Below are 21418 nucleotides of genomic sequence, written 5' to 3'. Positions count from 1 at the left end.
CAGGGATGCCCTTCCATACATAGCTCAAACTCCTCACACTACAGAGAGAGAAAAAAAAGGTAGGATATCAGAAAAATAAGGGGAATGAACACTGGGCAGCTCGGTAGTGCAGCGATAGAGCTGCTGCTTTACAGCGCCAGAGACCCAGGTTCCATCCCGACCATGAGTGCTGTCTGTACGGAGTTTGTACGTTCTCCCCGTGACCGTATGGGATTTCTCCAGGTGCTTCGGTTTCCTCCCACACTCCGAAGACATACAGGTTTGTAGGTTAATTGGCTTGGTAGAAATGTAAAATTTCCCTTAGTGTGTGTGTCGGATAGTGTTAATGCGCTGGGATCGCTGATTGGCACGGACTCGGTAGGCCGAAGGGCCTGTTTCCACACTGTATCTCTAAAACTTCTGGGAGCTGATGTGGAAACCGTGAGTCGAATGGCCTCTTCAAAGTCGTAATAAGTGAATTCTTCCAACGTCTTTAAAACCTTTAACTTTATTCCTTTGTTACATTATGACTACATAATTGTTACATAAACAGTAGGAGCTCTATAACAAGCCAAGCCTGTATCGAATGATCCTAACCAGCTACATTAGATATTTTCCCTTCACAAAACTCAAAGGTATGAAGCTCTTCCATCTTCTGCACTGTCCTCCGTCCCCCTGGTGGAGGGGTAGACCTCACGGCCCTTGACAGCAGCACATTGCACTGGCTACAGCGCCTGGAGGGCATTACATAATGTCTGCTGCCTCAAACGCAAGAAGAAGATCTTCTGCTGTAGAGTTTAACTCCAGTGGTGGTATGTAGCTGTTGTACAGTGGGATTATTTAATCTACTGATTTTAAATACACCTTTGCTTTACTTCCCACGGGCACTTAGCAAAGAAGGAGTAGACACAAAGAGATGGAGTAACTCAGCAGGTCAGGCAGCATCTCTGGAGAACATGGATAGGTGACGTCTCGGGTCGAGACCCTTCTTCAGATCTTGGAGGTGTGTAGAGGAAACAACTCCTGAAGCATCAAAATACATTATTTATACTTAACCTGAGAAATAGCATATCACAAAGGAAAAAAACCCATGTGTACACAGGTAATCACCAATGCAACCAGTTTTCCAAATAAACTGATGTAAATTAAATAAAATATATACCCATAAACATGAAGCGTACTACACACGTAGAGTATGATTTACTTGGTTAGCACGCAAAATAAAGTTTTTCAGTGTATCCCGGTACCCGTGGCAACAATAAACCAATACCTCATGAGGTGGCCCAATGAGAAGCTTGGCTCATTTGAGAGATCGTTTCGCTGAACACCTACGCTCAGTCCGTCTTAACCTACTTGATCTCCCGGTGGCTCAGCACTTCAACTCCCCCTCCCATTCCCAATCTGACCTTTCTGTCCTGAGCCTCCTCCATTGTCAGAGTGAGGCCCAGCGCAAATTGGAGGAACAGCACCTCATATTTCGCTTGCGTAGCTTACACTCCAGCGGTATGAACATTGACTTCTCTAACTTCAGATAGTCCCTGCTTTCCCTCTCTATCCCCTCCCCCTTCCCAGTTCTCCCACTAGTCTTCCTGTCGCCAACTACATTCTATCTTTGTCCCACCCCCTCCCCTGACATTAGTTTGAAGAAGGGGCTCGACCCGAAACGTCACCCATTCCTTCTCACCTCATCAGTTACTCCAGCATTTTGGAGTCTACCTTGAGAAGCTTGGCTTGTTTGCTGGCACTGTGTATTTTGGGGCTGAAGGTTACGGGCCAATCCAAGATATGAGCGGGAGAGTGCTGTGTTGTTGAAGTGACTGCTATCAGATGCAACGATAAGCCGAGGATCCAAGTGCATTGGAGCCTGAAGATACTGAAGCTTCATCAGTAAACATCTCAGCGGAGTCAACAGCCCAGCGGAGGCAACAGCCCCTTGGCCAAGAATGACAAAGGTCCATACATTATGGGTTGGTGTCACACTCCTACGAGGAGCGGTTGTGCAGACTTTACCTATATTCTCAAGCAGTTGGAAAAAATGAAGTATATGTTGAAAACTGACCCTGATATATGAAAATTATGCATGTCTGGGGAAACAGTATATCAGAAAAATACATTTCTACAAACATTCAGCCATTTCCCGTTGAACTATATAAACTAAGTACAGTGACATACGCTGAAACAGTGATCTAACTGAGGCAAATGAATTTCTATTAGGGGAAATAGAAGGATGAGCGGGGACCTCAATGAAATAGTGAGGGGCCTGGACAGTGGATGTGGAGAGGATGTTTCCACTAGTGGGAGAGTCTAGGACCAGAGGGCACAGCCTCAGAATTAAAGGACGTTCCTTTAGGAAGGAGATGAGGAGGAATTTCTTTAGTCAGAGGGTGGTGAATCTGTGGAATTCTTTGCAATAGAAGGCTGTGGAGGCCAAGCCAATGGATATTTTTAAGGTGGAGATTGACAGATTCTTGATTAGTACGGATGCAATGAGGTGAAGTCAGGAGAATGGGGTTGAGAGGGAAAGATCGATCAGACATGATTGAATGGTGGAGTAGATGCGATAGGCCGAATGGCCAAATTCTGCTCCTACAACTGATGAACATGCCAATACTTCTAATGGATGGGGTGGCCAGAATTGGGGAAAGGGTGTCGAAAAAAGAGATGTCCAATCAGGACAGGGATGAGGAGAAATTCCTTGGATCAAAGAGTAGTGAGACTTTAGAATTTCCAGCCAACAGGCTTAGTCGCTGAGTATATCCAGTTCAGCACATTATTTTGTAAACCAGCATCTACAGTTCCTTGTTTCAAACTTTTTTAGACATATCCTAAACCCTCTGTTCTTGCAAAGTGGTACAGAGGTGAAAGATCAGTCTTAATCTAAATTGTGCAGCAGGCACAGGGGGCTAAATAGCCTTCCCCTGATCTATTTGTAACGTTCTTGTCAGCTGTCAGTGTACCTACTGGACAGCAAGTGCTAAGTGTTCCTGAGTGTTCTTATGGATCACTAAGAAATACCATGCCAACAGATTGTGACTTCCAGTCTCAGTCTGGTGTCTAGACTGCAATAGCTAGACGCTCACTATTGTACCAATGATAACATGGCTGATAAAATGTTAAACCCAGACCCCGTCTGGAGTCTTAGATGAATTTGTAAAATCAGGAATAGATCGGGTAGACGCACGGAATCTTTTGCCCAGAGTAGGGGAATTGAGGACCAGAGGACATAGGTTCAAGGTGAAGGGGAAAAGATTTAATAGGAATCCGAGGGGTAACTTTTTCACACAACGAGCTGCCGGAGGAGGTAGTTGAGGCTGGGACTATCACAACGTTTAAGAAACAGTTGGATAGGTACATGGATAGGACAGGTTTGGAGAGATAAGGACCAAGCGCAGGCAGGTGAGACTTGTGTAACTGGGACATATTGGCCAGTGTGGGCAAGTTGGGCCGAAGAATCTGTTTCCATGCTGTTTCACTCTATGACTCTATGAACTTAAAAGAAGCTACAGCCATTGCTCTAGTAGAAGAGAATTCCATTGTCTACTGAATGAATATTTAGCAACGATCACTAAAAACAGATGAACTAATCCTCATCTCATTAATGTGTATGGGAGCTAGCTGTGAAATAATTATCTGCTATGTTTGCTGCTTTACAACAATGGCATTTTAAAATATTCCACCGGAGCCAAGGGTTTTGGAGATGGGGAAAGGATGCAAACATATTTCTGCAATTTTTCTTGTTTAGTACAGGTGTCGGAGGTTATGGGGAGAAGGCAGGAGAAAGGGGTTAGGAGGGAGAGATAGATCAGCCATGATTGAATGGCGGAGTAGACTTGATGGGCCAAATGGCCTAATTCTACTCCTATTCCTTATGACCTAATACTGTCAATGTTATGCCACCAGTTTTTAAAGTTTTTAGCTTTTTAGTTTTTGAGATGCAGCGCGGAAACAGGCCCTTTGGCTTACCGAGTCCACGCCGACCAGCGACCCCCGCACATTAACACTACCTTAAGGACAATTTTACATTTACACCAAGCCAATTAACCTACAAACCTGCACGTCTTTGGAATTTGGGAAGAAACTGAAGATCTCGGGAGAAAACCCACGTGGTCACGGGGAGAACGTACAAACTCCGTACAGATGGCACCCGTGGTCGGGATCAAAACCGGGTCTCTAGCGCTGTAAGGCAGCAACTCTACCGCTGCATCACCGTGCCGCCAAGTTGTTCTTAGAACGGAGGGTTGCCAGTTCGTTCTCACCAGCTCTCAGAATGAGCTTCACTGCAAACCTTTGGCTCTTTGTTTTTTGTGAAAACCAATTTCTGATCAGGATCAGGAATACATGAACAGTATCAGGGGTGATCTTATAGAGTTGTGCAAGATCATGAGGGCAATAGATAGGGTGAATGCACAGAGTCTTTTACCTAAAGTTGGGGAATTTAAAAAAAAACAAAGGACACAGGTTTAATGTGAGAGGGGAAAGATTTAACAGGAACCTGAGGGGCACCTTTCACACACAGAAGGTGGGGGGGTGTATGGAACAAGCTGTCCGAGGAAGTAGTTGAGGTAGGTACTATCCCAATGTTTAAAAGATATTTGGACAGGTACATGGATAGGAAAGGTTTAGAGGATATGGGCCAAGTGCAAGCAGGTGGGACTTGTGTAGATGGGGCATCTTGGTCAGCCTGGGCAAGTTGGGCTGAAGGGCCCGTTTCACTCCATGACGTGAACCTGATGTTTCAGGTCTCGACCCAAAACATCACCCATTCCTTCTCTCCAGAGATGCTGCCTGCCCCACTGAGTTACTCCAGCATTTTGTGTCTACGTAGTATTATAGCAACTGCCCATTCTAATCCCCAGCCAATATTCTAACTTATTGACTTTCATAGAATTGAAATTTGGGTGAGCCAAGCAATGGGCTGATTGACTTTTAGGCTTTAGAGATACAGCACGTAAACAGGCCTTTAGTGCCGACCAGCGATTATCCTGTACACTAGCACTATCCTACACACTAGGGACAATTTACAAAAGTCAATTAACCTACAAACCTGTATGACTTTGGAGTGTGGGTGGAATCCGGAGCACCCTGAGAAAACCCATGCAGTCACAGGGAGAATGTACAAACTCCGTACAGACAGCACCCGTAGTCGGGATCGACCCCGGGTCTCTGGCGCTGTGAGGCAGTAACTCTACCGCTGCGCCACTTCAGCTGATGGCAAAATAAATTTCAGGCCTACAGAATCTGCCCCTCTTAATGGTAGCAACCACGAGAGAAGAATAAAGCCTCACACCTGAGAAACACTACCAGCCAAGGCCTTTGATGGGGCAGCTAAACAAGACACACATGTTCTTTTACTAGCCTGATGTCTGTGTGAAAGCACTTTCTGACAAGGTCACAGAAGATCAATGAAGCTGGATTCACAATCCTTTCCCCATGCCCAGGAATGCTGAGTAACAGGTTCCCTTCCCCGAGCTGAGATTAACCAAGTCAGCACACACACTGACGTTGGGGTGACTGCTTTTGGATAGTTTAGCTGGGCAGTGCATTAAGCACTTTAGTTTCAGACACCACTTGGTAAGGTATTCAATCATAATTACACGGTTTCAACAGAAGACAGCTCCTTGGCCTGTCCTTTGTGTCTTAGAGCTAGATAGAGCTCTTAAAGATAGCGGAGTCAAGGGATATGGGGAGAAGGCAGGAACGGGATATTGATTGTGGATGTTCAGCCATGATCACAGCGAATGGCGGTGCTGGCGTGAAGGGCCGAATAGCCTCCTCCTGCACCAATTGTCTTCTTACCACTTGCCATACTTTACAAACTTTCCAAGAAGCCTCTTCTCATAACGGACAAATACACATCCTAAGTCCAATCACGAAACACATGGGATAAATGTCTGAGTATACAAATTAAACGATAGAGCTTTAAACTACTTCCCAAAACCTATAAAGAAAATGATGTAATCAGTGGGATCTTTTCTTCCTCTTGGAGACCGATCGGTTTCTCTGGGAGTCTGTATCCACGTGATGAGTGTTCGGGTCAATCGTGTGACCCAGCGCGCTGAGCACACGGGCTCAGTACATTGACGGCATCGATGGTGAGATAACCTTGATCAGCTTGCTGTTGGGACGGCTGGCTTTCAGTCCTTCTTGCTGCTGGGTGGCTGCAGTTTCTCAGTGCTCCTGTCTTTGGCTTCAGTGTCAGATGATGAGTCTACTGTCTCCGACTGCTGCTGCTGTTTCATCCACATCTCAGCGTAAGCTCCCCCTTTAGCGAGCAGCTCCTCGTGTCTGAAACAGAATCGGAAAACTGTTTGCATGACGTTCATCTTTGATGATGATCTCTGATGATTCTGGCTGCCTTTTCAGAGACCCAAACCACCTGGCCACACACTCACTTCGCCCTTGCCATCGGGAAGAAGGTACAGGAGCTTAAAAACTGTAACGTTCAGGTTCAGGAACAACTGCTTCCCTGCAGCCATCAGGCTATTAAACACAACAACCTCACATAAGCTCTGAACCACAATAGACTGTTACTGTTATATTTTGCACTATTAGACAATAGACAATAGACAATAGGTGCAGGAGTAGGCCATTCGGCCCTTCGAGCCAGCCATAACTGCAGATGCTGGTTCAAATTGAAGGTATCACAAAATGCTGGAGGAACTCAGCGGGTCATCTCAGGAGAGAAGGAATGGGTGATGTTTCGGGTCGGGACCCTTCTTCAGACTGATGTCAGGGGATGGGGCGGGACAGAGATAGAATGTAGTGGGAGACAGGAAGACTGTGGGAGAACTAGGAAGGGGGAGGGACAGAGGAACTATCTGAAGTTTTGTTATTATTATGATATTTACAGAGTAATTTTATGGTATTTACAGTTTACATATCTGTTGTGCCACTGTATACGAATTTAACTGTTCCATTTCGGGACAAATATGACAATAAAACACTTGATTCCTGTGCAAAACACAAAGTGCTGCAGGAACTCAGTGTGTCAATAGACAATAGGTGCAGGAGTAGGCCATTCAGCCCTTCGAGCCAGCACCGCCATTCAATGCGATCATGGCTGATCACTCTCAATCAGTACCCCGTTCCTGCCTTCTCCCCATACCCCCTCACTCCGCTATCTTTAAGAGCTCTATCCAGCTCTCTTGAAAGCATCCAACGAACTGGCCTCCACTGCCTTCTGAGGCAGAGAATTCCACACCTTCACCACTCTCTGACTGAAAAAGTTCTTCCTCATCTCCGTTCTAAATGGCCTACCCCTTATTCTTAAACTGTGGCCCCTTGTTCTGGACTCCCCCAACATTGGGAACATGTTTCCTGCCTCTAATGTGTCCAATCCCCTAATTATCTTATATGTTTCAATAAGATCCCCTCTCATCCTTCTAAATTCCAGTGTATACAAGCCTAATTGCTCTAGCCTTTCAACATACGACAGTCCCGCCATTCCGGGAATTAACCTAGTGAACCTATGCTGCACGCCCTCAATAGCAAGAATATCCTTCCTCAAATTTGGAGACCAAAACTGCACACAGTACTCCAGGTGCGGTCTCACCAGGGCCCGGTACAACTGTAGAAGTACCTCTTTGCTCCTACACTCAACTCCTCTTGTTATAAAGGCAAACATTCCATTGGCTTTCTTCACTGCCTGCTGTACCTGCATGCTTCCTTTCAGTGACTGATGCACTAGGACACCCAGATCTCGTTGAACATCCCCTCTTCCTAACTTGACACCATTCAGATAATAATCTGCCTTTCTATTCTTACTTCCAAAGTGAATAACCTCACACTTATCTACATTAAACTGCATCTGCCATGTATCCGCCCACTCACACAACCTGTCCAAGTCACCCTACAGCCTTATTGCATCTTCCTCACAATTCACACTACCCCCCAGCTTAGTATCATCTGCAAATTTGCTAATGGTACTTTTAATCCCTTCATCTAAGTCATGCAGCATCTGTGGAGGGAATAGACAGAAGACAATTTGGTAGAGGTCAGTCTGAAGAAGGGTCTCGACTCCAAATGTTGTGTGTCAATCGCCTCCACAGCTGCTGCCTGACGTACTGAGTGCTACCAGTTGTTTTTTTATGCTCAAGATTCTAGCATCTGCAACTTCCTGCATTCTAATTATTTATAGTTCTTTAAAAATACTAATTACCGGCTTTGGAAGGTCAACCAGTTTTGAGACCATTTCAAATGTCTGAAGAAGGGTCTCGACCCGAAACATCACCCATTCCTTCCCTCCAGAGATGTTGCCTGACCCGCTGAGTTACTCCAGCATCTTGTGTCTACTTTCATTTCAAATTATACTTTAGATGAATCGAAAAATAATCTTGAGAAGTTAAAACTTCTGAGGAGTGGTTGCAAACGGGGAAGAGAACAAGGGAAAGAAAACATGAGTGTGTGAGAGATGTTTAACTAGAAGTAATTACTGAGGAGAGGGATGAAGAGGGTTCTCTCAGGCTCCAAGGCAATAGGTATCTCAGTCAATCCCATCAATGATGTTAAGCCAAGTGTGATGTTTACTTTCTGCACTATGTGCTAAAGCAAATACTAAACCCATTAAGGTGGTGAAGGGAAGGATAATGATCTGTCTGACGGAACAAGGGGCTGAGACAGGAAGAAACTAAATCCTCAATCTCAGGCAGGCCTTTCACAGCACCAGAAAACATATAATTCCTAAAACCATTCAGCAGAGATAGAGGCAAAGATGTTCAGCGGGGTCTTAGTTTAGTTTATTGTCACGTGCACCAAGATACAGTGAAAAGCTTTTGATTTGGGAGTCTAATTATGGTGTGAGGGGTAACCTCACTGGTAAGTCATTCAAGGAAGGAACAGGGAAAGCAATGGCAATAGTAATATTGGAGTCATGTAGAGTCATAGAATCATACAGCGTGGAAACAGGCCCAACTCACCCACACCGGCCAACATGTCCCAGCTACACTAGTCCCACCTGGCTGCATTTTGTCCATATCCCTCCAAACCTGTCCTATCCATGTACCTGTCTATGTTACTTTCCACTGGGGATGGATTTGTGAGGAGAATAAACTTGATCTAGGAAAATTAGTAAATTCTGAAAGAATTGAATCCCAGATACATGGCTCTAAGATCCCAATTAAAATACCAAAAACTCTCATTATTTTAAAGGTGAATTCCTCTTTAAGCTCTGCTCTCTGAAATTATATTGTCTGCAGCAGGAGAGACATTTGACGCGAGGGTTGCCAACTTTCTCACTCCCAAATAAAGGACAAGGTGATGTCACCGCCCCGCGCCCCACGTGACCTCACCCAGCCAGCGGCCACGTGCTCCCGCTCCACCAATGGCGGCCGCCCGGGCTGGGAGGCGGGTTGCTATGCAACCTCTGTTAGGCGAACACACTCCGTTAGCTTACAGTGTCCAGGTCTACAGCGGGCCCCGGGCCTATAGTGTCCGGGCCTACAGCGGCCCCATGGCGTATAGTGTCTGGGCCTACAGCGCCCCTCCCCCCCCACGGGCCCCGGGCCTAATACGGGACAAGGGCGGACCCGTACAGGACAAACCAATTTAGCCCAAAATACGGGCTGTCTCGGCTAATACTTGACAGTTGGCAACTCTATTTGCCGCACACAAGCATCCACTTGCCCTTCTTACTTTACCCTACCAGCACACCTTTCCATCTTGTTTTCCTCTCCTCCTCCATGTAAGAATTCCATTGTTCCATAGCGGGACATACAGTATAACAATCAAACAATCTTGACTATTTTTCCAAGTTCCCTTTAACTGTATTTGTGGCACTTGACTCAAATTTTCTGATGGGAGTATTATTGTTTCATATGTTGATAAAGTCTAGGAGAAGAATTAGGCCTTTCGGCCCATCAAGGGGCAGAGAGATCGGGGATATGAATGTATGGCTGAGGGGCTGGTGCAGGGAGCAGGGATTTAGATTTCTAGACCACTGGGATCTCTTCTGGAGTAGGGGTGACCTGTACAAAAGGGACGGATTACACCTTAACAGCAGGGGGACCAACATTCTGGCAGGTAGGTTTGCTAGTGCTACACGTGTGTCTTTAAACTAAGTAGTGGGGGGGAGGGGTTGACAAATTGGGAATATGAAGATGGAGTTAAAGGAGAAGCGAATACAGGAGAAATTGCAAAGGACTCTCGAATAAATGGGAAGGGAAGTTCTAGATGGGATAAGAGAGTACGGTCAGGGCCAATTGTGACCGGTGTGAGAGGGGAGGTGAATACCGAAGTTAAAGTGTTGTATTTAAATGCGCGAAGTATAAAAAATAAAGTGGATGAGCTTGAGGCTCAGTTAGACATTGGCAAGTATGATGTTGTGGGAATTACAGAGACATGGCTACAAGAGGACCAGGGCTGGGAACTGAATATTCAGGGGTACACAGCATATAGAATAGACAGACAGGTGGGCAGAGGGGGTGGGGTCGCTCTGTTGGTAAGGAATGATATTCACTCCCTTGCAAGGGGTGACATAGAATCAGGAGATGTAGAATCAGTATGGATAGAAATGAGGAATTGTAAGGGTAAAAAGACCCTAATGGGAGTTATCTACAGACCCTCAAACAGTAGCCTTGACATAGGGTGCAAGTTGAATCAAGAGCTAAAATTGGCATGTCGCAAATGTAATGCTACGGTGGTTATGGGAGATTTCAACATGCAGGTAGTCTGGGAAAATCAGGTTGGTAATGGACCCCAGGAAAGAGAGTTTGTGGAGTGCCTCCGAGATGGATTCTTAGAACAGCTTGTACTGGAGCCTACCAGGGAGAAGGCAATTCTGGATTTAGTGTTGTGTAATGAACCTGATCTGATAAGGGGAATCAAGGTAAAAGAGCCATTAGGAGGCAGTGATCACAATATGATAAGTTTTACTCCACAAATTGAGAGGGAGAAGGGAAAATCGGAAGTGTCAGTGTTACAGTACAGCAAAGGGGATTACGGAGGCATGAAGCAGGAGCTGGCCAGATTTGACTGGAAGGAGGCCCTAGCAGGGAAGACGGTGGAACAGCAATGGCAGGTATTCCTGGGAATAATGCAGAAGTTGCAGGATCAATTTATCCCAAAGAGGAGGAAAGATTCTAAGGGGAGTAAGAGGCACCCGTGGCTGACAAGGGAAGTCAAGGACAGCATAAAAATAAAAGGGAAGAGGTATAACATAGCAAAGAAGAGTGGGAAGCCAGAGGATTGGGACTCTTTTAAAGAGCAACAGAAGATAACTAAAAAGGCAATACGGGGAGAAAAGATGAGGTACGAGGGTAAACTAGCCAATAATATAAAGGAGGATAGTAAAAGCTTTTTTAGGTATGTGAAGAGGAAAAAAATAGTCAAGGCAAATGTGGGTCCCTTGAAGACAGAAGCAGGGGAATTTATTATGGGGAACAAGGAAATGGCAGACGAGTTGAACCGGTACTTTGGATCTATCTTCACTAAGGAATCTCCCAGATGTTCTAGTTTGCAACATCTCTAAGTTTGCGGATGACACGAAGCTGGGTGGCAGTGTTAGCTGCGAGGAGGATGCTAGGAGGCTGCAGAGTGACTTGGATAGATTAGGCGAGTGGGCAAATGCATGGCAGTTGCAATATAATGTGGATAAATGTGAGGTTATCCACTTTGGCGGCAAGAACAGGCAAGCAGAGTATTACCTGAATGGTGGCCGATTAGGAAAAGGGATGATGCAACGTGACCTGGGTGGCATGGTGCACCAGTCATTGAAAACAAGCGTGCAGGTGCAGCAGGCAGTGAAGAAAGCGAATGGTATGTTAGCATTCGTGGCAAAAGGATTTGAGTATAGGAGCAGGGAGGTTCTGCTGCAGTTGTACAGGGCCTTGATGAGACCGCACCTGGAGTATTGTGTACAGTTTTGGTCTCCTAATCTGAGGAAAGACATTCTAGCCTTAGAGGGAGTACAGAGAAGGTTCACCAGATTGATCCCTGGGATGGCAGGACATTCATATGAAGAAAGACTGGATAGACTAGGCTTATACTCGCTGGAATTTAGAAGACTGAGGGGGGATCTTATTGAAACATATAAAATTCTTAAGGGGTTGGAGAGGCTAGATGCGGGAAGATTGTTCCCGATGTTGGGGGAGTCCAGAACCAGGGGTCACAGCTTAAGGATAAGGGAGAAGTCTTTTAGGACCGAGATGAGAAAACATTTCTTCACACAGACAGTGGTTAGTCTGTGGAATTCTCTGCCACAGAAGGTAGTTGAGGCCAGTTCATTGGCTATATTTAAGAGGGAGTTAGATGTGGCCCTTGTGGCTAAAGGGATCAGGGGGTATGGAGAGAAGGCAGGTACAGGTTACTGAGCTGGATGATCAGCCATGATCATATTGAATGGCGGTGAAGGCTCGAAGGGCCGAATGGCCTACTCCTGCACCTATTTTTCTATGTTTCTATGTTTCTACACAGCCAATTACCTACAAACCTGTACGTCTTTGGAGAATAGTGAAAGGCTTGGGTAGAGTGGATGTGGAGAGGATGTTTCCAATAATGGGAGAGTGTAGGACTAGAGGTCATAGCCTCAGAATCAAAGGACGTTCTTTTCGGAAGGAGATGAAGAGAAATTTATTTAGTCAGAGGGTGGTGAATCTGTGTTATTCTTTGCCACAGACGGCTGTGGAGGCCAAGTCAGTGGATATTTTTAAGGCAGAGATAGATAGATTCTTGATTAGTACAGGTGTCAGAAGTTATGGGGAGAAGGCAGGAGAATGGGGTTGGGATGGAGAGATAGATCAGCCATGATTGAATGGCAGAGTAGACATGATGGGCTGAATGGCTTAATTCTACTCCTATTCCTTATGAGCTTCTGAGTGTGTGAGGAAACCGAAGATCCTGGAGAAACTGAAGCGGTCACAGGGAGATCGTACAAACACCATACAGACAGCACCCGTAGTCAGGATCGAACCCAGGTCTCTGGCGCTGTAAGGCAGCAACTCTACCGCTGCGTTACCGAGCCGCCCAGATGTGTTATGAAAGTGCAAGCAGATTTCCCATCAATTTGTCCAGAAAGATTACTACAAGACAAAATATTCCTGTTCTTGGGTCACATGTGTGATCAAAGAATATGTGGCTAGTTACTGTCTCTCCAATCTTTAATGCTACAGCCAGCAACAGCACCTTTGTGGAAGCCCTAGACTGATGAAAAGGTCTCTTCCTTGTCGTTAAATACTGTGTAAGACAAACAAATCCTTTTTTTTTAAAGCAGAACCGCAAAAAATAAAGCTCCCTCTAGGATTGAGGTTAAATGGGTGGGAAAGTCCCTGACAGTGGACCGCATACCTTCCTCTCTCCACTATCTGTCCGTCCCGAAGCACGAGGATCTGATCTGCGTGGATCACTGTTGACATTCTGAAAGAGAAGGAAATTGTTAAACCTCTCCGTTGGAATGCAGGGATGACAGCACTCTGCGCTGGCTATCCACAGAACTGTATCCAGCGCAAGTCAACATTCAGATACTGACTTGCAAAGCACGCTTTTCAACGACAGTCCCTTTGCAAGTTTTTAAGTAAGTTTTAGAAATTTGACCCCTTGATTTAGTTTAGTTTAGAGATACAGCGCAAAAACAGGCCCCTCGGCCCACCGGGTCTGCACCGACCAGCGATCCCTGCACATTAACACTATCCAACACCCATTAGGGACAATTTTTACATTTACCAAGCCAATTAACCTACAAACCTGCAAGTTTTTGGAGTGTGGGACGAAGCCGAAGATCTCGGAGAAAACCCACGCAGGTCACGAGGAGAACGTACAAACTCTGTACAGACAGCGCCCGTAGTCGGGATAGAACCCGTGTCTCCGGCGTTGCATTCACTGTGAGGAAGCAACTCTCCCGCTGTGCACCGTGACCGCCCTGAGGATGCTAGTGGGAGAGTCTAGGACCGGAATAACCATAGCCTCAGAATAAAACAACGTACATTTGGAGGAGAGATGAGGAGGAGTCTCTTTGGTTAGAGGGTGTTGTGTCTATGGAGTTCATTGCCACAGTTGGATGTGGAGGCAAATTCAATGGATATAGTTTAGGCAGAGATAGATAGATTCTTGATTAGTCTGGATGTCACGGGTTAAAGGCAGGAGAATGGGGTTAGGAGGGAGAGATAGATCAGCCATAATTGAATAGCGGAGTAGACTTGACGGGCCAAACGGCCTAATTCTGCTCCTATCATTTATGAACCTGACAATTTAAGACCATACCTACGTCTCCTACATATTTCAACAAGCAGAAATAGTTTCTATCTAACATTAGTTACCATTAATATTTTGAGAATGTCAATATATCCCCCCTTTCCAGTCCCGGCAACATTCTTGTGAACCTTTTCTGCATCCTTTCTAGATTTATCACATCCTTCCTATAGTTTGGCGACAAAACTGCTCACACTATTTCAACGTGCAGGAAGGAACTGCAGAGGCTGGTTTAAACCCAAGATAGACACCAAATGCTGGAGTAAATCAGCGGGTCAGGCAGCATCTCTGGAGAGAAGGAATGATATCATTGTTACTTTTTTGCATTTGTTCTACTTCTCTCTACATCACAGTCTATATCTCTTGTTTCCCTTTCCCCTGACTCTGAGGAATGGTCTTGACCCGAACCGTCACCCATTCCTTCTCTCCAGAGATGCTGCCTGTCTCGCTGAGTTACTCCAGCATTTTGTATCTATCTTCACACTATTTCAATGGTGGTCTCACCATTGAGCTGCAACACTCTTGAACTCAATGCCCTAACCGATGAAGGCCAGCATGCCACCACCCTACCTCTGTCTATTCTTTACCAACTCGTCTGGCAGTACATATTCTTTTTCTACATTTACCCTTTGTAAAACTCATGCTTATGATCACCCTGATTAAATTCCTCATAACCTTGTCTTATAAGGCTAACAACCATTCTTCAAACTCTCCATGTAAAAAAAATCACAGATTTTTGGTACACATCCAGTAGATCTCTTCTGCATGCTCTCTGAAGTTCTGACATACTTTCAAAAGTGTAGTGCTTGAGATTGGCCCCAACATTCCAACTGAGGTCACTGTAATGAAATATTAATTGCTTTCACTATCCACAACACTTCTGGACCTGCTGAATATTTACAGCATTTAGTTCTAATTGAGTTAGCAGCTGCAAATTCAAGGGGAGGTGCAGCGAGACCTGGGTGTCCTTGTACACCAATCACCGAAAGTTGGCGTGCAGGTACAGCAGGCAGTGAAGAAAGCTAACGTCATGTTGGCCTTCATAACGAGAGGATTTCAGTATAGGAGTAAAGAGGTTCTTCTGCAGTTGTATAGGGCCCTGGTAAGACCACATCTGGAGTATTGTGTACAGTTTTGGTCTCCTAATTTGAGAAAGGACATCCTTATAATTGAGGCAGTGCAGCGTAGGTTCACGAGATTGATCCCTGGGATGGCGGGACTGTCACATGAGGAAAGACTGGAAAGACTGGGCTTGTATTCGCTGGAGTTTAGAAGGATGAGAGGGGATCTTACAGAGATATATAAAATTATAAAAGGACTGGACAAGCTAGATGCAGGAAAAATGTTCCCAATGTTGGGCGAGTCCAGAACCAGGGGCCACACAGTCTAAGAATAAAGGGGAGGCCACTTAAAACTGAGGTGAGAAGGAACTTTTTCACCCAGAGAGTTGTGAATTTGTGGAATTCTCTGCCACAGAGGGCAGTGGAAGCCAAATCACTGGATGGATTTAAGAGAGAGTTAGGTAGAGCTCTAGGGGCTAGCGGAATCAAGGGATATGGGAAGAAGGCAGGCACGGGTTATTCATTATGGATGATCAGCCATGGTCACAATGAATGGCGGTGCTGGCTCGAAGGGCCGAATGGCCTCCTCCTGCACCTATTTTCTGTTTCTATGTTTCAAGTCAAGATTATTGTCATATGCACACCAATGGTGAGGTACATTTAGTTTTAATTTTTAGAGGTACAGCTTGGAAACAGGCCCTTCGGCCCACCAAGCCTGCGCAGACCAGTGATCGCCCGTACACTAGTTCTATCCTACACACTAGCAACAATTTACAGAAGCCAATTAACCTATAAACACTGCACATCTTTGGGATGTGGGAGGAAACCAGAGCACCCGGAGGAAACCCATGTGGTCACAGGGAGAACGTGAAAACTCTGTACCGACGGCACTCATGCTCAATCTAAAGAAGGGTCTCGACCCGAAATGTCACCCATTGCTTCTGTCCAGAGATGCTGCCTGATCCGCTGAGTTACTCCAGCATTTTGTGTCTGCCTTCGATTGAAACCAGCATCTGCAGTTCTTTCCTACACTCGTGGTCAGGATTGAACCCGGGTCTCTGGCGCTCTGAGTCCGCAACTCTACCGCATCACGACGGTGCAGTCCTGATACAATGAAAATCTTGCATGTAGCAGCACCACAGGCACATGGACACATAAACATGAATCATTCAAGATGGTGAAAAAAAACACTACGCAAAATAAAGGCATGAATCCAAAATGACACTATTAAAAGTACACGGTCATGCAAGAGGTGGCCCATAGTATACCATTGCCGCGGTAGGATTACGGTTATGTAGGTTGGTTCAAGAAGCTGATATTGCAGGAAAGTAGCTGTTCCTGAACTTGGTGGATAATTATAGAAATTAGAAACATAGAAAATAGGTGCAGGAGCAGGCCATTTAGCCCTTTGAGCCAGCACCACCATTCATTGTGATCATGGCTGATCATCCACAATCAGTAACCCGTGCCTGCCTTCTCCCCATATCCCTTGATTCCGCTAGCCCCTAGAGCTCTATCCAACTCTCTATTAAATTCATCCAGTGAATTGGTCTCCACTGCCTTCTGTGGCAGCAAATTCCATAAATTCACAACTCTCTGGGTGAAAAAGTTTTTTCTCACCTCAGTTTTAAATGGCCTTCTCTTTATTCTTAGACTGTGGCCCCCTGGTTCTGGACTTCCCCAACATTGGGAACATTTTCCCTGCATCTAGCTTATCCAGTACTTTTATAATTTTATACGTTTCTATAAGATCCCCTCTCATCCTTCTAAATTCCAGTGAATACATGCCCAGTCATTCCAATCTTTCCTCATATAGCTCCGCCATCCCGGGGATTAACCTGGTGAACCTACGCTGCACCTCCTCAATAGCAAGGATGTCCTTCCTCAAATTAGGAGACCAAAACTGCACACAATACTCCAGATGTGGTCTCACCAGGGCTCTGCATAACTGCAGAAGGACCTCTTTACTCCTATACTCAAATCCTCTCTTTATGAAGGCCAACATGCCATTAGCTTTCAGACTGAAGAAGGGTCTCGACCCGAAAAACGTCTCCCATTCCTTCTCTCCACAGATGCTGCCTGTCCCGCTGAGTTACTCCAGCATTTTGTGTCTACCTTCCACACTAGTTCCATTTTATTCCACTTTCGCATCTACTCCCTGCACACTAGGGGCAATTTACAGAAGCCAATTAACCCAGAAACCCGCAAGTCTTTGGGATGTGGGAGGAAACCGGAGCACCTGGACAAAATCCATGCGGTCACAGGGAGAATATGCAAGCTCCACACAGACAGCCCCCGGGGTCAGGGTGGAACACGGGTCTCCGGCACTGTGCGGCAGCAGCTTTACCACTGCTCCACTGCTCCAATTACAATAGACAATAGGTGCAGGAGGAGGCCATTCAGTCCTTCGAGCCGGCACCGCCATTCAATGCGATCATGGCTGATCACTCTCAATCAGTACCCCGTTCCTGCCTTCTCCCCATACCCCCTCACCCCGCTATCCTTAAGAGCTCTATCCAGCTCTCTCTTGAAAGCATCCAACGAACTGGCCTCCACTGCCTTCTGAGGCAGAGAATTCCACACCTTCACCACTCTCTGACTGAAAAAGTTCTTCCTCATCTCCGTTCTAAATGGCCTACCCCTTATTCTTAAACTGTGGTCCCTTGTTCTGGACTCCCCCAACATTGGGAACATGTTTCCTGCCTCTAATGTGTCCAATCCCCTAATTATCTTATATGTTTCAATAAGATCCCCCCTCATCCTTCTATATTCCAGTGTATACAAGCCTAATTGCTCTAGCCTTTCAACATACGACAGTCCCGCCATTCCGGGAATTAACCTAGTGAACCTATGCTGCACGCCCTCAATAGCAAGAATATCCTTCCTCAAATTTGGAGACCAAAACTGCACACAGTACTCCAGGTGCGGTCTCACCAGGGCCCGGTACAACAGTAGAAGGACCTCTTTGCTCCTATACTCAACTCCTCTTGTTATAAAGGCAAACATTCCATTGGCTTTCTTCACTGCCTGCTGTACCTGCATGCTTCCTTTCAGTGACTGATGCACTAGGACACCCAGATCTCGTTGAACATCCCCTCTTCCTAACTTGACACCATTCAGATAATAATCTGCCTTTCTATTCTTACTTCCAAAGTGAATAACCTCACACTTATCTACATTAAACTGCATCTGCCATGTATCCGCCCACTCACACAACCTGTCCAAGTCACCCTGCAGCCTTATTGCATCTTCCTCACAATTCACACTACCCCCCAGCTTAGTATCATCTGCAAATTTGCTAATGGTACTTTTAATCCCTTCATCTAAGTCATTAATGTATATCGTAAATAGCTGGGGTCCCAGCACCGAACCTTGCGGTACCCCACTGGTCACTGCCTGCCATTCCGAAAGGGACCCATTTATCCCCACTCTTTGCTTTCTGTCTGTCAACCAATTTTCTATCCATGTCAGTACCCTACCCCCAATACCATGTGCTCTAATTTTGCCCACTAATCTCCTATGTGGGACCTTGTCGAAGGCTTTCTGAAAGTCGAGGTACACCACATCCACTGACTCTCCCCTGTCAATTTTCCTAGTTACATCCTCAAAAAATTCCAGTAGATTTGTCAAGCATGATTTCCCCTTCGTAAATCCATGCTGACTCGGAACGATCCTGTTACTGCGATCCAAATGCTCAGCAATTTCGTCTTTTATAATTGTCTCCAGCATCTTCCCCACCACTGATGTCAGACTAACTGGTCTATTACTGATAACTTTTCATTCCATTTTCATCTTCTTTTGGATTTCACCTGATCCTTATTCTATTACGTTTATTTAATTTCCAAAATTGGTGAAATTTAAAATGATCCAGGATTTATAGAAGATGTCCCAGAAATTAACCACCATGTTACTGTATCTTTGAACGTGAGTATTTCAAGGCTCTCTCTCTACTCCTATACAGGTGCTCCCCACCTTACGATGCTTTGGCTTACGACATTTCAACTTTGCGATGGTGCAAACGGCAGTGACCTGTAGCAGGCCACAGCTCGCTTCTGACCACATGACCACGTGTATTCAATGCATTTCGACTTACGATATTTTCGGTTTCCGATGGGTTTCTCGGAACGAACCTGCTATCTTGTAAAAAATTTAAGAAGTGTGACCAAACTAAAACAGGCTTGCCGGCCTGAAGATCACGATTTGTTCATGTTTCAGCACTGTTTTGAAACATGTTTGGTTGGAAAGCACAGAAAATAAATCTGGGAAGAACTGGAGAATAGGAATGCTAATAATGTAATCCGGTGGCTCACACATTTAGTTTAGCTTTGTTTATTGTCACGTGTACCGAGGTACAGTGAATAGCTTTTGTTGCATGCTATTCAGTCAGCAGAAAAACAATACATGATTACAATCGAGCCATTTACAGTGTACAGATACACGATAAAGGGAATAACGTTTGATCATATGTATGACGTTTATTCTAAATATAATTCATGACAATAAGAAGCTATTATTAGTTTTACTGTTTGTTACATGCTAACCAGCCAGCAGAAAGACAATACATGATTACAATCGAGCCGGTCAGAGTTCAAATACGTCTTTCTACCCACATGGTGCTTCAATACTCCTGTTTATTTCATTCATTAAAAGCTCGAGGCATGTTTTAACTCCTGCATCTTTCTGACTGGATTGAAAATCACTGCACATTGAGAGCACAGAACACAACGTAACTAATCTTAGAAATGCCTTGAACAAAAGCAACTCAAGAGGGAGTCTGTCCAGTTAATTATCTTTCAATGGGGCTAAGGAGTGGGAGAGAATCATTTCTGGAATGCAGGGTATCCCTGCCAATCTCTGGGTCTTTGGTCTTTACTAAATGGCTGGTCCCAGAAGGTTATTTCTGCTGCGTTCCTCACTTCCCCTCCCCTTGATCATTTATTGCATTAATGCACTTACTGTTGAACTCTCTCAAATGCAAAGAGGCAATTAGCCTCACGTCTGAAGTGTTTACAGCCAGGGAAATTAACGCTTTTAGACTATTAGCTGATTGCTCTCTCTGGGACAATTTCCACTCCAGGAGGGTTCCCTAAGAAGCAAGGATTTAGCTCTGGCCTCACACACGACAAAAACACAAACAGGGAACTCAGGCTATAGCCAAGATCACTCGTTTAGAGTTTTCACAATGATGTACAACAAGCAGGATTTGTATCTCATTTGTAGGAAAACAACTGCAGATGCTGGTTTAAATCGAAGGTAGACACAAAGAGCTGGAGTAACTCAGCGGGACAGGCAGCATCTCGGAAGAGAAGAAATGGGTGACGTTTCCGGTCGAGACCCTTCTTCAGACTGATGCGGTCTAGACCCGAAACGTCACCGATTCCTTCTCTCCCGAGATGCTGCTTGACTCGATGAGTTACTCCAGCTTTTTGTGTCTACCTTTGTATCTCATTTATTACTTTAGTTTAGAGATATAACATGGAAACAGGCATTTTGGCCTACTGAGTCCGTGCCAACCAGCGATCCCCGCACATTAACACTGTTCTACACACTAGGGACAATTTTACATTTATACCAAGCCAATTAACCTACAAACCTGTACGTCTTTGGAGTGTGGGAGGAAACCGAAGATCTCGGAGAAAACCTCCCACGCAGGTCACGGGGTGAATGTAAAGACTATGTACAGTCAAGCACCCGTAGTCAGGATCGAACTGGCGCTGCAGTGCAAGACGTGGTCTGTGGTGTTCCAATGTCGAGGTAGAATTAGGGTTGTTTCAGGAACCTGATAATTGTAGGAAAGTAGCTGTTCCTGAACCTGGTCCATTGTTGGCTGTGGGGTAGGTAGGATTGCTAACTTTCTCACTCCCAAATAAGGGACGTCACCGCCCAGCGCCCCACGTGACCTCACCCAGCCAACGGCCACGTGCTCCTGTTCCACCAATGGCGGCCGCCTAGGCCGGGAGGTGGGTTGCTACACAACCTCTGTTAGGCAACGCCCGGGCCTCCGGACCTACAGCCTCCGGGCCTACAGCGGCCCCCGGGCCTACAGTGTCCGGGCCTACAGCGCCCCCTGGGCCTAATACGGGACAAGGGTGGTCCCGTACGGGACAAACCAATTTAGCCCAATGTACGGGATGTCCAGGCTAATAAGGGACAGTTGGCAACCCTAGAGGTAGGTGATAACAAGTATAACTGTGTAACTC

The 21418-nt window shown here is 45.6% G+C and overlaps 1 protein-coding gene across 2 annotated transcripts in view; it reads right to left on the bottom strand.

Annotated features, from left to right (window-relative positions):
* Nucleotides 1-485: 485 nt before the first annotated feature.
* The window catches only part of abcb6a (ATP binding cassette subfamily B member 6 (LAN blood group) a), a 164680-nt gene continuing 143747 nt past the window's right edge, over nucleotides 486-21418 (bottom strand). For both annotated transcript variants that reach the window (XM_078403249.1, XM_078403248.1), the window contains exons 19-20: nucleotides 13258-13326; nucleotides 486-6264 (exon numbers count right to left, since the gene is read on the bottom strand). In XM_078403249.1, coding sequence (XP_078259375.1) covers nucleotides 6114-6264; nucleotides 13258-13326 — 220 coding nt within the window. In that variant the 3' untranslated portion in view covers nucleotides 486-6113. The remainder of the gene's footprint in view (nucleotides 6265-13257; nucleotides 13327-21418) is intronic.

This window comes from Rhinoraja longicauda, chromosome 8, assembly GCF_053455715.1.
Source record: "Rhinoraja longicauda isolate Sanriku21f chromosome 8, sRhiLon1.1, whole genome shotgun sequence".
NCBI classification, from domain to species: Eukaryota; Metazoa; Chordata; class Chondrichthyes; order Rajiformes; family Arhynchobatidae; genus Rhinoraja; species Rhinoraja longicauda.
This window is presented reverse-complemented; position numbering and strand designations above follow the sequence as displayed.